The sequence below is a fragment of the Tympanuchus pallidicinctus genome, unplaced genomic scaffold (assembly GCF_026119805.1).
Source record: "Tympanuchus pallidicinctus isolate F22 unplaced genomic scaffold, pur_lepc_1.0 scaffold2, whole genome shotgun sequence".
NCBI classification, from domain to species: Eukaryota; Metazoa; Chordata; class Aves; order Galliformes; family Phasianidae; genus Tympanuchus; species Tympanuchus pallidicinctus.
In genome coordinates, this window is record NW_026294721.1 from 10058143 (window position 1) to 10074352 (window position 16210).

At 38.7% G+C, this 16210-nt stretch overlaps 1 protein-coding gene across 5 annotated transcripts in view; it reads left to right on the forward strand.

Moving 5' to 3' along the window:
- AFAP1 (actin filament associated protein 1) overlaps positions 1 to 15561 on the forward strand; it is a 106262-nt gene extending 90701 nt beyond the window's left edge. The window contains exons 12-20 of one of the 5 annotated variants that reach the window (XM_052682729.1): positions 496 to 613; positions 2117 to 2374; positions 3616 to 3730; positions 5499 to 5663; positions 6167 to 6357; positions 7036 to 7197; positions 8976 to 9038; positions 9132 to 9182; positions 12105 to 15561. In XM_052682729.1, the coding sequence (XP_052538689.1) occupies positions 496 to 613; positions 2117 to 2374; positions 3616 to 3730; positions 5499 to 5663; positions 6167 to 6357; positions 7036 to 7197; positions 8976 to 9038; positions 9132 to 9137 (1078 nt within the window). In that variant the 3' untranslated portion in view covers positions 9138 to 9182; positions 12105 to 15561. The remainder of the gene's footprint in view (positions 1 to 495; positions 614 to 2116; positions 2375 to 3615; positions 3731 to 5498; positions 5664 to 6166; positions 6358 to 7035; positions 7198 to 8975; positions 9039 to 9131; positions 9183 to 12104) is intronic. The other 4 variants (XM_052682731.1, XM_052682732.1, XM_052682730.1 and 1 more) reach the window with 4 other exon arrangements.
- Positions 15562 to 16210: the final 649 nt, after the last annotated feature.

Sequence of the window (16210 nt, forward strand, 5' to 3'; positions counted from 1 at the left end):
ACGTTTCATCAGAGTTCCACCTTTTTCTGTTTTTCAATTTTTTGCTAGATTATTCAGTTTTTGCTTGATTATTGCTCCTCCAGATTCCAAGTTTGTTTCCCCCTGACCATGTGTGCACTCAGAAACACCTGCTTCTCGTGCATGCAGACAGCAAGGGAATGTTTATGGGACACTGGCAAGTTGGTTTATAACATAGATCAGCAGGTTCCCATGTAAACGTGCCAACGATTGGTTACAGCTGTTGCCATCCTGGTTTTCACACAGTCTTATCCTTGCTCTCAGAGTACAGTATGGAAACACATGGTGTAATATTGGCTGCTAGCAGCAACATATGAGTAGTAAAAGAAGGAAAGCTGTCCACAGCATTCCTGCAGAAGATGAGAATATATGTGCATCCAGGCTACAGAATCTGACACAGGGAATGTACCACAGAATCATCATTTAGACTTGGGTTCAAGTGCTGTTTTTTATTATTTTTTATTTTGTTTTATTCAGTTTTATGAACAGGCGAGTTATATCCACAAATCCATACCGGGGAAGCACTGCCAATGGCTATGCATGTCCGAGTGGAATGGCACTTCATTACGATGATGTTCCCTGCATAAATGGATCGGTAAGAATTGAATTTACACAGCACAAATGGTTTGCATGTGTTGAATGCATGGACATCTGAAAATTATATTATCTAAAAAGGCCCACTGGGCAGATTCCAAATGAAGTCCTATTTTTCATACTGGGGACTGCAAACTTCCCTCACACCTATAGAGTATTAGGGGTGTGGGACATATTGCTTACATTAACCTGTACATGAGCCAACATGCATTTAGAAAGCAGTTGCCTGTTGATGATTTGTTGCCAAGTCCTTGAATATAATACTGACTCAAGGGGATATTTTTCAGATCACACCGAAGCTGGCAAAACTAAGTACTCAGTTACACCAGGTGCATTTTGGTGTCTGTTAAAAAACATACAGAACATTTTTCTTTCCTGGGGATTTGTTCCCCATGAGAGCAGGTATTGCACATCCCAAAGGAGAATCATAGGGGTTGATTCCATCCACATAATACACAGAGCTGATCACAGTCAGCTGTGAAATAGGTTCTAATGCATAATTTACCCGTAGTGATATGTGATCCTCACAATTTACAGGGCAGATACAGCTCATGGCAGCTTTTAATTTGGGCTGTTTCGTAAATGCTCCCATTAAGGCTGAGATCAGAAAAAATTATTGTTTCCAAGTGCTAAGTGAACTGCAAGCAAAGTCCTCCATCATTTCTTCGTAATGTCAGAAAGATGGTAGAAAAAAAAACCTTTTAGGAACTGCAAGCAGCAGCATGTGGGGCGAGTAGTCTGTGTGTGTAGTTCTTGGATGTGCTCAAGCCTTTGTGTGAGTAGCATACTGCCACAGCCAGAATGGATTAAGGAAGGATATTTGGCAACCAGGCCCATGATTTCTTTTAAGATTAATTGAATGAATCACTGGAGTATTGTTGTTGAGCTTTCCATTTTTCTGTAGAAAAAAAAAAAAAAAAGGAAATGGCCTGTAGTTATTATTTTAGATAGTTAGCTCAGAATGATAATCTTCCAGCAAATAAAATGTAATATTAGCATATCAGCAGCTGGTATTCACTGCAAATACATATAGCCTGAAGAAAGGAAAAAAAAAAAAGAAAAAAAAAAAAGGAAAAAAAGCCCATTTTGGCATGTGCTAGCAGTTAGGCATTATTGCTTTTAACAACTCATGTACCAGATGTAATCCTACAGATTCATCTGTGCAGCCCATGAGGGTCCCCCTGTTAACATATTCTCCTTGTGCCCCCTCAGTGCTGAGCTAACAACTGACGATACAGTCTGTGAGCAGAAAGGGTAATAGGATAGCATCAGCTTGCTCATGCAATGGAAAATGCAAAGGCTGTGAGCCATGTAATGCAATGCTTCCTTTCCATTCTGTGCCTTCCCCCACCTTTCTGAGTAGTTAGCTTCAAGAGTAAGCAGTGAGCATAGGCTTGCTAAATGTGGAGGGCTTGCTATGGTCAGAAATCTTACTAATGTTTTAATTTCACTCAGGTTCTGCATGATGTATTGTTTACTAACTGCCAAAGTGTGTGTATTGCAGTGGGAACCAGAAGATGGCTTTCCTTCTTCTCGTAGCAGGAACATGGGAGAAGAAATGCTTTATGATAACGCAGGCCTGTACGATAACTTGCCGTCTCCAAAAATCTTTGCGCGCTATCCGCCAGCTGACAGGAAAACCAATAGGTTATCTACTGACAAACTCTCCTCTAACCATTACAAACACCCTGTCTCATCCAATCTGTCTTCTGCTCAGTCTGTCACTAATACCTCTGCTGTGGGGAGGGGATCTGTCTCGCAGGTACTGTACTATTTAATACTTGTAACACTTTTTATTTTTTTGGCTGTTCTGTTTATCTGATTGTTATGTTAAGGACGTTGGGCTATTTCAGTCAGTCTGAGCACTGAAGTGCTTGTGGGTCAGTCACCAGACTGCTGCCAATAAAACAGTTTTGCCAAGTGATACATGGACAAGGTTTTCCTCGTGAGCTCATGATGATTTACAGATTATAAGTAGTACCAAGCAGATAGATGCGGCCTTCTGTGCTTAATCTGAACACATATGTACTTTCCTTCTATGTCCTTGGCATACAGTAGTGGCTTCAAAATTAAAAAGAAAAAAAAATATGACTCGGTTGTGACAGCAAATTCACATATCTGGAATGATTAAGCATTATGTTATATATGTATAATATGAATATATATATACAAATACTAAATTATATGCACCATATTCAAATAACTGCTGGTTATTTTCTTCTTGACCTTGGTCTGCTGCATCAGGCTTCTCATTCCACTTTCTTTAAAGGCGAACGCACTATCTAACTAACTAAGGTTAAAGTCCTTTAAAGGTTTATGAAGGAGATGGTGAAGATGCCAGGGCACAGATGTGTTTGGCTAACATATTCTAGGTGGAAATGTGAGGAGTAGGCAGCACAATGTTTCTCATCCTTGGTTTCATTTTTTTTAATAAGAAAATTTTTTAGAAGCTTGCAGTTGTAGAATAGAAGATAATGTGTTAATTCTTAACATTTAAAAATGTACAACAACTGAATCATTTTGAAACAAAAACACATGTACCACAAGGTTATATAATAAATAAGAAAGTGTTGAATTTTTCTGTGGCAGACTGTGTTGAGCAATCAATGAGGGCAATCAGTGTTGAAAAAACTGTGTTTCAGGAATATTTACTATATGAAATTATTATAAGGAACAGCTATTCTGCCTTGCAGTGGCTATATTAGTATAGTAAATGCTTGATGTTCAAATAATTGGGAAACCATGGTGCCATTAGAAATGGGGTGTTCATCCCCTCGTTATTCTGTGATTCCTGTTGATTTCCCTTCTGGGATCTAGCTAAGCAGGCTGCTCTCAGAGACCAAGTCTCTGGAGAATGCTTTGTCTCTAGCTGGATCAATGCAATCTATTAAGGCTTTCTGAGCAGGCAGCTTTTTGTCAAGATTTGCCCTTGATGAGTGGATAACTGCCATGCCAGTAGCACAGGAGTAGCTGAGGCCCATTTCTGCTTTTGTTTTTAAACAGTTTAAAGGCAAGAAGCCTCCTGCAACTTCTAACGGGATCACTGGAAAAGTGAGAACATTAAATAGCCAACCGAAGAAACCTGACTCAGTGTCATGTGTGAAGCGCACAGCATCCAGTAAGTATTTCTACTCACTGCTGCCACTGTGAATGGAATCATGAGGGTACCCAAGACAGCTGTCTTCTCGGTAAACAAGATGAATAGCCACTATAGCTCTTCTGTATCTGAGGGACTGGGCAGGAGATGCCCACCATGACACCAAATGGGAGATACTGTGTGCATTAGTGACTCATCATTACTCCAGCCATGCCATGATGTAAGAGGTTGTAATGTGGAGAGTGATAAATGTATCTCTGTGGCTGCAAAAAGCCATGAGAGCAGAAGGAAAAAAAATTAGTAATGATTCTTCATTTGGAGTGTAAGGTAATTTTGTATTCCTGTGGGAAAAGGAGAGTGAGAAGCTAGGAAAGTCATGAGAACATTATGGTGCTCATAAGAAAAATTACTCTTATCTCTAATGAAAAAGATATAACAAAATAATGAAAACAAATGTACAGCTTAAAAGCTTCCTTAGAGAGATGAGATTTCAGACTATAAACAGCAGATTCAGAATATGGATTCCTCTGGGCAGGTGGATTGCCTGTAGGTAATATGAGTACATCCTTTCTGAGATGGAGGTTTAGAAAAGAAATTTTATAGGAAGAAAGTATGAGGAGACTTGTCAAATTTCCAGCCCTCAAATTTTTAATAATTAAAAGCAATCCAAACAGAGAGAGTTTCCCTTAAAAAAGAAAAGACAACAAAGACCTATAGTTGTAATTTTTAAGATTTGGATTCCAAAATTTGGCTTCTGCTAGTGAAGGAATGAATGTGACTTTTTGAGACTATGGCAAATTTTTCAGGAGTCATGGATTTAAGGGGAATATAAGAAAATAAAGTTAGGTTTTTAGGATTAAAAAATTGTGTCTTTCCAACTACACAAGTCAGTTGACATTGGAGTAGATTGTTGGAGAAAAGGCATCTCAGTTACCAGTGGCTGACTTAAACTGGTTAGGCAGCTGTTTCTCAGGAATAGTTTAAGTACAATGGATGGCCTACAGATATGCAGACAAGCTGATCTGTGGGGTGACCTATTTCCTTTAAGTTGCTGCAGGAGCAGAGGTATAATTGTGCCTGTGAAATGAATTAGAACACATATATGTGAGCCAGGAAAAAAAAGCATTTCTATGGGAAATAAAAAAGAAGAAGAAGAAGAAGGAAAGAAAGAAAGCTTATAAGTATCAAACTGAGAATGTCATTTTGTTCTATTCAGTCAGGTGAGAAAAGACATGTGCTTTAGGTACTAGAAATAGAAATGGAAGCTAGCTAAAAAGGGCAAATGTAGTTTTTCCTTTGACCACTTCAAATTAAAAATCAGGGCTTCTGAGATAAATAGAAGCTTTCTTTCCTTGCTCTGAACTACAAAGAAGCTCAAGGCATTTTTAAAAAACACTGTAATAAAACCTAGAGATTAAACTGTCTGTCCTGTAGTATTTCCTTAGCTGTGCTTCAGAGCTCAGCAGGAATCACATAACTTCAGAAAAAGCCAGTGGAAGATGGATGTCCTCCAGACATGAAGTGCATCATGTGATGTTTCAGTTCCAGGTATAGTTTTGGGTTTTACTGTTAGTTGAACTGAGTCATTGAGGTAACGAGCTGCCTGAACAGCTGAGGAAGCACATGTACACTCACACACATCTATTCTATAAAGGCTTGATTAACCCAAAGTTAGATTGAGGAGGGTTAAGTTTTTTGTGTCTACCATTTCAACCTGTGACCAGAGTTTAAACGGTAGCAGATAGGGTACAACTGGATCAAATAAATAATTACCATCTAATATATACAGATGCAGAACAGTACAAATATGGTAAGAATCGTGTGGAGGCTGATGCAAAGAGGCTACAGAGCAAAGAAGAGGAACTGCTAAAGAGGAAAGAAGCGCTGCGGAATAGGCTGGCCCAGCTCCGAAAAGAAAGGAAAGATCTACGTGCTGCCATTGAAGTGAATGCTGGTATGAGATGCTTTTTTGTGCTCAGTCTTGCCTGTGGCATTCTGTGATGAAGAGATGCCATTACATGAAATTTGGTCTTGATGTTAAATTATACTCTGTAATATCTGTATTTGGTTTTTACACATACACAAATTTTGTATGAAGATGTGTGCATACATATAGATAAACACACCTATGAAATGATAGTGATGCATATGTAAAGCAAGCATAATATGGGAATAATTTTATTGTGGTTAGCTAATTATGTTTTCATTACATGGAAAAATAACAAAAACATTGATTTGTAATCAGACTTCAAATCTAGAAAAGGAGCCTGAAAGAACGCATTTGCTTCCCATTGCTAAACTTTTTACATGACAAATGTTTTTCTGCAAATTATAAAACATTCTTATGAAGTGATTCTTTGAGCCCTTCTTTTTTTTCTTTAAAAAAAAGAAAATAATTTTTGTAGAAGTGTCAATTAAAGCTTCCTGTTGAAATAACAACATTGCTGTGGATGACAGGCAGGAAGACCCAAGTGATTCTTGAAGACAAGTTAAAGAAGCTGGAAGAGGAATGTAAAACAAAGGAGGCTGAGCGTGTAAACCTGGAGCTAGAACTGACTGAGGTGAAAGAGAGCCTTAAGAAAGCCCTGGCTGGTGGCATCACACTGGGCTTGGCTATTGAGCCCAAGTCAGGAACATCAAGTCCACAGGTATGCAGATTCCAAGACAACAGGTTGGCTCCATTAAAATAAGTGGGAAGTCAGACTTTTCCAAAGGTTTATGAAGCACATGAAATAAGAACAGAATTGTTTTTTTTATCTTCATTACCTGTATTCTTCATCTCTGTGCAATGTACTTTCTAGAGCAGTGGGGAGCAAGAAGAAGGGAATCACAAGTTGTATATATAAGTTAATATTTGTGTTAGGATAACGCTCAAAAGCTGACTCCCCCTTGTCATCAGGGTTTGTAGACAGAGTTTGTAAACTGAGATATTTCTCATTCCCAAGGAGAGATTTAAATACACCGTATCATCATGCAGTGACTGAGATCTGCTTGTTTTGGTCACACTGTCACCCTTTGCAGTGACTACCTCCTACACATTGGTGATGGAATATGGTGTCCTGGCTGCAGCAGCTGGGTAATTGTATCACAGAGGTCATACAGCCATGTGTCAAACCGTCCCCATTACCCACTGTCATTTTATTACAGAAAATGAATTTTCATTAGAGAACATACACTCTATTTTTGTTCTACCTCCTTTTTCATTTATTCATCATCATCACGAATACAATTTCTTTAAAAGTAGTTTCTGCATTTCTAAGTCTAAGCATTATTGCCTCTGTGACTACTTGGAGGAAACTCAGTGTATGGTTTTCACTCTTTATTAGTCCCCAATTTTCAAGCACCGAACTTTGGAAAACTCTCCAATCTCCAGTTGTGATACCAGTGACACCGAATGCTCCATACCTGTGAACAGTGCAGCAGCTCTGAAGCGACCTCCCTCATCGAATAGTTCTCCATGTCGGGGGCATGTACTTCGAAAAGCAAAGGTGAGTAGACATATATAGTTTTCTTTCTCTGTCCCTTTTCTTACGTACTTTAAAATATATATATATGTTTACTCGTGAAGAGATGAGAGAGAGAGAGAGAGAGAGAGGGAAATACTGGCTCTTTTTTCTGTGGGTGAAATTTAGCTTTCAGAAGTGGCATGTCAAGATCATTTGTGTTACTTCACCTATGCTTTATAAATGCTGTCCTCTAGGCAGGAGTGATGTGGGGGAATCATTTGTAGGTTAATTGATAATCAGATTTAATTCCACTTCTCTCTGTGTTCCTTTCTAACTTTAATTTGCAAGAAAAGTTGTATGTAGAGTAGACAGCCCATCCAAAATTCAGTGTTACACTAAGGAGCATAGCTGAAATGTGTCTGAGAGCTCACAGTTATGATGGAACACATTATCAGGGCTGATCTTTGCCAGCTGTACAAGAACAGAATAATCCTGCACTATATTAATTGAAAATGCAATTTACTTACTCCTAAAATGCATTTAAAGTAAAATCAGTTTAATATAATTCAACACATACCAGGATGAAGTTTGCATTCCTGTTATACTGTTACAGACTTTTTAATTTTTGTGCTTTATATTCAGTGGGATTTGCACGACCATTCTTGTGGACTACACTTGCAATAGAACATAAGCACGTGGGCAGCACATAAGTAAGGGTAACAGTAGTAGTACTGGCTCATGCTTTTGTTGATTGGGTAGTTCACTTCTAATTGTAATTATCAGTAATAATAATCACAGACAGCTGTTTCTGTGCCATCCCTTTTTTTTCTTTCTTCCAAAGTAATGAAACATTATTCAAGGTAGTTGTTTTTTTTTTTTTAAATAACTTTTGTTAAAAGCAGTCACGGCCTTCATTAATAAAACACATTTACATTATCTGAGCATAAGCCTGACACTTCAATGTACTAGATACTAAAAAATCATCAGCTTAGCAGATTATTTGGTTCTATGACTCAAGCATTGACTCCCTGTGTTTCTTCTAGCCACCATTATGCTCTCAATATTGCAGTGAATTAATTCTCCTGCTGTAGCTTATGTGAGTGCGTTTCCACCAGCCTTCCACAACTTCCTCCCTCTTTGCCATGGGCATTATAGCCTTTTCTGTCAGTTGCCCTGATTCATTTACATTCAGCTAAGAATAATTAAACGGGGAGTGATTGGTTTCAATTCTTATTAACTTTGAAGTTTGGTGCTTCTATTTGAAACTTGGAGAAGAATTTGTGCACTCCAGAGCTTATCTTTGAATTCCAATTATGCTATAATTTGTCTCATGAAGATATCATCTTTAGCTACACATTTTTGTTTTAGATTTGCATGTTAGCACAGCATTACTGGGGAAGTGTGTTTAGCAGTTGGAGCACAGTCCTGACAAAAAGCAGCATGGATTTTTTTCATGAGTGCTACAGACTGGTCAGGCACATTTAATCTTTTGATCTGGAGAAACGTGTAAAAACCTGAACAGCGTTGGTGTAAAGAATACTTTACAGCTGTATTTCATTTTTGTGTTCAGCTTATACCGAACAGGGAAAGTCCTGCCGTGCTGTTCGATATCACTGCACTTTGGGTGGCACAATAGGTTGGTCAAGTCCTGTTGGAGGGGAATCATGAATATAAGATTAGATTAATCTGAAAGTCTATAGAGCTACTAAGTGCATTTCCCACCCTGGGAAAAATAACTCAAAATATCCAATTCAGCTTTAGCAGCTTTTTCCTGAAAGCCTCACGCACTAAATATTAACAATGAAATTTTGCTGAATTAGATAGTGCAACCCAAGCTGTGCTCAGCCCATTCGCCAGGAGCAGCAGCCAAATCCTGCCATCAGGTATGCATCTGCAGCACACCCGCCTTTTAGTGGGCGTTAAAAGTGCATATGTGAGGGTGGAATTTGGCTCTCAATTCTTCTGGCCTTTTGCAGTTATGAGTGAGCCCAGGCCTTATAGATGTGGCTAAACAAAAGGAGTCACACGTGAGTATCTCAGAGCAGAACTTGGCTTCAGCGCATGCATGTCAGTGCAATGTGTGGGAGTGAAACGGATTTCACATCCATGCTAACACTTGTGTCTTCAGCAGCTGGCAAGTCTCCCAGTGTTATGGTTGTATAAGCATTCACAATGTTGGTTTTTTTTCACTCTCTGCTCTGCGCTGAATGCACTGAATGCCTCCCTTTTCACTCTTCCCCTTGCACCAGGCCTGTCACCAGCCCTTCTTGTTTGCATCCACCCTCTTGGCAGCCCTGGAGCACTGCATCCTTCTCTGCTGATGGATTTTTAAATTTTTTTTTTTTTAACTTTTCTTGTAACATCCATGTTTTTAGCGTGTTGGGGAATATTTTGGGTCAGTCAGAAGGAATTGTGATTTTGTTAATCTATGCTGCAGGAGGGAGACTGTAGTAAAATGAAATCTTATGGTTTCCCAGCTCCCAGTCAGGTTGTCGGTGTTGACTTAAACATTCTTTCATTGAATTGAACCTGCAGGAGCAATGGAAACCAACAGACACTTCTTCTGCACCTGCAAAAGAAGCTGCTGCTCTCAAGGCTTATTTACACTCTTTAAAAAAAATTCTCTTCCCATTTGCTCAGCCAAGCACTTCCTTTAGAGCTTTGGCAGCACAGACAAAGAGAGTATATATTTAACGCCCATTTTAAAAAGTAATGTAGAGTTCATCAATACTGTGTTTTAAATTTAGGTTTACCATAATTTCAATTGTTAAATTAAATGTTTAAAATGTATTATACTTTAATAACATTACCTTTTATATGGAAAAAAGCCAGCCAAGCTTAAAAAAAAGTAGTAAACTTATTGTTCCTGCATTTCTAAAGCCACCAACTGTGACTTTTGATGGTGTTTTATAGTGTGTCACAGTCATGGAGCTGTTTAGCCAAACTGATGCTTTTACCACTTTCAGCAGCAGAAAGAGATATTTACATATATAAATAAAAGTTCTCAGCTAGAGCTTTTAAATAATGTGGAGTGAGTGTTAAACTCAGGAATTCAGTTTGAGAGCCAAGTTAGCAAGCTGCCTGCAGAGCATGTCTGCAGAGTCAATGGCTGGGAGAGGAATTTGTAGACCCCTGTTCCTGGCTGAGAGCAGCTGTGGGATGGCTCCACAGAGATTACTTCAGTGAGAGGCCAACTCCTTTAGAGCTTCATTATTTCCTATCTCTGTATGGATGTGATTTAGGGACTTGGTACATCATAGATGTACTAGGCTGAGCCCAGCTTTCTTTATCTCCTCTGCTTCGTTGTATTGTTAGGAAGTACTGTAGCTATCAGCCAAATCAATAGCCACAAGTTTGATTGAATGGGGTGTTTAGCCATAGCTAAACTAAACATAGCTAAACTAATCATTATGATTTTTTACTTACGTAGCAGAAGAAGTGGGGTCAAGTGCATCCTCAGCAAGTTTGCTGATGATACCAAGCCGTGGGGTATGGTCTAGAGAGACGTAGACAGACTTGAGCAGTGGGACCAGGTGAACCTCATGAGGTTCAACAAATGTAAATGCAAGGTCTTGCACCTGGGTTGAGGCAACATCCACCAGTAATACATGCTGGGGATGAAAGGATTGAGTGCAGCCCTGCTGAAAAAGACCTGGAGGTAATAGTGGATGGGAAGCTGTATGTGACCCAGCAATGTGCCCTTGCAGCCCAGAAAGTCAACTATGTACTGGACTGCATCAAAAGAAGTGTGGTCAGCAGGACAGGGAGGTGATCCTCCCCCTCTGCTCCATGCTGGTGAGGCCTCTCATGGAATACTGTATCCAGATGTGGAGTCTTCAGTACTGGAGAGACGTGGACTGTTGGAGCACATCCAGAGAAGGGTTACAAAAATTCTCCAAGAGATGGAACAGCTCTTTTACAAGGACAGGCTGAGAGTGCTGGGGCTGTTCATCCTGGAGAAAAGAAGGCTCTGAGATGACCTGATAGCGGCCTTTCAGTATCTAAAGGGGAGCTACAGAAAAGAAGAGGACAGACACTTCAGCAGGGTCTGTGGTGATAGAACAAAGGGAAATGGCTTCAAGCTTAAAGAGAGGAGATTTAGGTTGGATATAAGGAAAAAGTTTTTTTTTTTTACAGTGGGGGTGGTGAGGCACTAGCACAGGTTGCCCAGAGATGTGGTGGATGCCCCATCCTTGGAGACTTTCAAGGTGAGGTTGGATCGTGCCCTGGACAGCCTGATGTAGCTGTGCATGTCCCTATTGCAGGGGAGTTGGACTGGATGACCTCTAAAGGTCCCCTTCAACTCTAAGGGTTCTATGATTCTGTGATATGAAGTTGCAGTAGTAATACTTTTCTTTTAAATACCTGAATGAAAGTATTATAGATTGCGTACTTTGCAGTGGTTGGTAACATTTGTTATCGTCAGCTAAGAGGCCGGGAAACTGAGCTATAGGAAAGCAAAAAGTTTTCTAAAATTTAATGAGCAGTAGATCAACTTGGATTCTGTATATAGGAAACAAATTTAGTGTTAACTATTTGATTTACTTTACCCTACCTAAATCTCACTGTTTTGTCATATAAATGTGTGCCTATCAGGAATTTTGTTAAAAAATTAAAAATTTTTAAAAATGGAAGAGAATAGCAATCACTGTATGTCAGCTATAACAGCTATATTCAATGCTTGCTTCTTTCTCACAAATGTAACGTAGAAAGCTTTAGAAAGGAAAAGGTTTCCATGTGTAGTTGAATGGAAGGAAGGTGGAAACTGACTGTATCAGTCCATACTTTTTAGCATTCTGTAGCTAACTTGAGGGCTAGTGGCTGAATCCGGTAGAGTCAGTGAAAAAACTGTTTCTGACCTCAGCTGGCTTTGGCTTAGCAGATCTGATAACACTGGCAAAATATCTTGATTTCTCTAACATTTTCCATATTTCTTTTCCCCCTTTCAGGAATGGGAGATGAAGAATGGAACATAAGTACAGCAAAACCACTCACTTTCCATAAAGGCTTTGCCTATTATGGACCACAACATAGGCTGCAAAGGACTCTTCCGGTGTATCAAGCGATACAACATAAGAGGTTTTATAATTCTGTTAAGTTAATGGTAGCTTGGCGCTAATTTGCCTGTATTCCCTCTACTGTATTGCTGTGTAACTACATGTGCCCCTTTTTATTACCTGTAACTCTTTATTTCCAGCTTCACTGGTAACACAAATGAAAACCAAAAAGCAAACCAACCATAGTAAGTAAAAAGAGGCATATAGTTGCAATTGAAAGTTTACTTTGCTGAAACAGTACAGACCAGCAATGTGAATTACATTGCATCAGATGGCCTGAACAGCACTGAAGACTGGTGCATTATTTAAGACAGATGTGAACTCATTTCAGATAAGTACTCTTGCAGGTAACACTGCTTTGGAGAGCTCTGCATGCCACAAGTGAGGCCACGTTGCTATTAGCGGTCCATGTGGCAAAAAAAAACTGAAGAAATGGCTTCACATGAATGGCATGACTTGCTTGGACTGGGAAGTGGGGAATTCGTCACTGCTACTGCCTTGATGGCAGTGAGAGACAGTGGAATGACACAACTCAGCTGTGAAGAGTTTTTGGATGCTTTTTAAGATAGATTTTTGTCATTGGGAAATAAAAAGCTTCCACACATTGGAAAAAATAGATTTTAGTACATTAGCTTTATTCTGAGGCACCAGTCATTTTCAAAAGTCTTGTTGTCTAGCAGTGATTCATTTCTGATTTTGTTAGAAGGCAAACAGGTATTTTTAGATATTACTTCTTTTCTATACTTTTTGAAAAAGAAAAAGAAATGTAATTGAAATTAATCCTCAACAGATAATGGCAACTCAGAATAGCTTTTGAGGTCTGTCGTGTTTTTTTTTTTTAAATATAGTATTGTTAAACTTGAGTTATAGAACACTGCTGTACTTCATTTTCTTCATCTTTTCAGACCTCAGCTGTTATTTTTGAGGAAGACAAGACTGAAAGGATGATAATTTTAAGTCTTTTTTATAAACATTTTTACAAAGAATTGGGGATTTTCTCAGACAGAAGTTGGATTTCTAGGAAACAGTATCTTGTATTTTAGTCTGTGACATTGTAGACGTGTTCATCTTTGTCTCTATCCGTGTCACTCCTGTGAAATTACATGCATTAAACTGCCAGCTGAAGCCTTTCAAAATCTCAAGATTGGCATAAGACAGAGAGAAGAAAACAACATGTAACAAGTTGGGGTTTTTATTCTCTGTGTCTTTTTTTTTTTTTTTTTTAAGCTTTTGGAGAGCCTTCAGTCATGTTCTCAAGATTTTTCTCCTCAACTGTGAAGATTAAAAAACTAATTTAAGAAAATTTGAAATAGTACTCATATTTTGAGATAATTGGAAAAGTTAGGGCTGGAATCTTGATAGATGGTTAGGACTTGCAATTCAAAATCGCAGAAGCTGGCAATGCAATAGTTATCAAGGATGGCAGATCTCTTTATGGCCCAGGCCCACAGGTTGCCTCTTCCCTTTAGGAAGAACTGTAAGTCCTGAAGCCTACACAGGTTGTGACAGCTGATGTGGTTAGCTGAGCATTCAGCTCATTCCTGACCTGCATCAGAGGCACTCCTGTAGGAGCTGTTTGGATCAGTAAACCCAGGGCCCCAGCGCTGAGCTGTCAGAAAGTCTCGACACACGGCAGCTCGCTCCAGTCAGGCCACCGTGAATGCCAAGTGCTTTTGAAAAGTAGGTCCATAGCAGTCCATATCCAAGGGCTAAATCCTGTTCCCAAATGCAGTTAGGGATCTAACTGACCTTAGCAGAGGAGAAAAGAAACGGGGCTCAAAATTAGAGAAGGCTCTTTGCTTCTTGGGACTGTGCTTTGCACAAGGAGCCACGAGAATGCGAATATAATGGGAAACACATATCAAAGTGGTTCTCTGTGAAACCAGGATATATATATATATTTTATATTAGTTTAGGTCTGCTTACTTACTGACTCTGTAAGTGGAGAGTACATCCCATACTGTATGACTATGGACTAAGCAGTATCAAGTTCCCATAAATTTTAGCAAAAATAAATTTGAAAGAAAAGTAAGTTCATTTAGGCTTTTTATTTCAAATTAAGTTATTTATTTGTATATTTCAATAAATATTTATTTTATATCTGTACATATTTATGATGAAATTAGGCTTCTAGTCAACATTTGCAAGGATGGAACAGTTGCCATTAAGTGGTCCCACGTCAAGTAACGCAGAGTAATCAAAAGTAATCAAATTCAATTCCTTTGAGTCAATCTTATTTACCCAATATTGGTGTTGTATCTTCCATACCCTTTCACCTGTCCTCCTGCAAAGGGTCCTTAAAGCCATTCCCCCTCCCCTGTTACCCCATACTGTAATTGTATGTTTCTAATGTCTAAGTGCATTGGTAACACTGCAATTATCCTTTATCTATTCTGTATAATAGCCAAGGTTTTGAAAGGATGAAACAACAGCAAACAACAACTCTGGAAATAACTTCTTGATAGACCACATCCAGTGCTGTGAAATACATTCCATTTTGTCTAACAGTACTGTTGCAGTGCGATTTATATGAAAAGCAACAGAGCTTGTATTTTCCATGTTTTTATGATTTCAGGATCACCAGACAAAGTCAGCAATAGAGCAGTATGACTTTTTAAATGGAAAAATATTGTATCTTAAACCATTGCATTTCTGTGTCTTTTGACAAGATGTTATACTCGTGCTTCCTCAAACTCTTGTTACTGTACCAGGTGCTTTGAAATTTTTTTTAATAAATAGGTGATGATTTTTTAAAGGCAACATCATAATCTTGGGGATCAAATGTGGGTTTTTTTAATGAGATGATTGTGGTAATTTGATTTTTCAGAGGGAGAGTACTTAATTTACTATCTTTTTTTTTTTTTTTTTTTTTTTTTTTTTCATTTAAGACACTTTCAAACTAATTGGCCCAGGCTGTGTGTTGTAAGATAATGTTCTCATATTAAGAATGTAATTATTTCCTTATTGTATTTTTTAAAAACAAAATCATATTTAAAAATCTCTGTGAAAAAAAGCATGAAAGAAACATGAAAAAAAGTTTTTGTTTTATTTTTGTTATTGGATATGTTGGCAGTGCCCGTTATAATTGACTGTAAATATAGTCTTTCTACTGTATTTCTCAACGTATTTAATTTTGTCTTTTGGCACACATTCATAGAAACTTCTGTTTAAAAAGAAAAAAAAAAGTTCAAAACAGACCCACCTACAAATGTGTGTCTTAGTAGCTTCAACTAACTTTATGCCTTTCTAGTTTATTCTTCAGAAAGTCTTGCAGAGTGTGAAAAAAAGACAGGCACCTGGTAGGTGCGACAGATCCAAGACCATTATTAATAAAGTTACGTGTCATAAAGATGCATTTGTATTGTTGTTTCTTGGTATTTATCCTAATAATGGGTACATGGCATCTTAGCATGGTACCCACAATAATCAGCCTGACTTGAAGATGATTATTCTATATCAGTCAGTTGAAAAATGCATGGATAGTTTAGAATTAGTATCACATCTGTCCCCGTGAAACTGCTATGACCTTCTTATATGGAATCTGTTGAGTCATGGCCTGAACCACTGATTGAGCACCTGGGGAGAGGACCTGGTCAGCACTGAGAGCACAGGTGAAGGCAATTCAGCTGTGCAGCTAAGGGGGTGGAGCCTGGCTGCACTTCTCAAACCTTATTTAAGGGCTGACTGCCACTGGGGAAGGATCTCTTTCTGAAGAACCCTCCTTGGGGAAGATTTCTATTGTGGACCTGGAATCTTCTGATACTATGGGTGAGTAATCTTCTTCTCTTCATTTATAGCATCTTTCTATCGTGCTGATCCTTCTGTCGTTTCATCTTTGTTGTAACACTTTTCCCATTGCATTGATTCTCTAATTGCTACACCTGCTGCAACTTGAGTATGCTGTTAGAGCCCAGCAATGGAAGTTCAGTGTATTTAGAGCTTGTAGCAGAAGCTCATTCTGCTTATCTGCTGTTACTTCATCTTCTGCTTAGATGTTA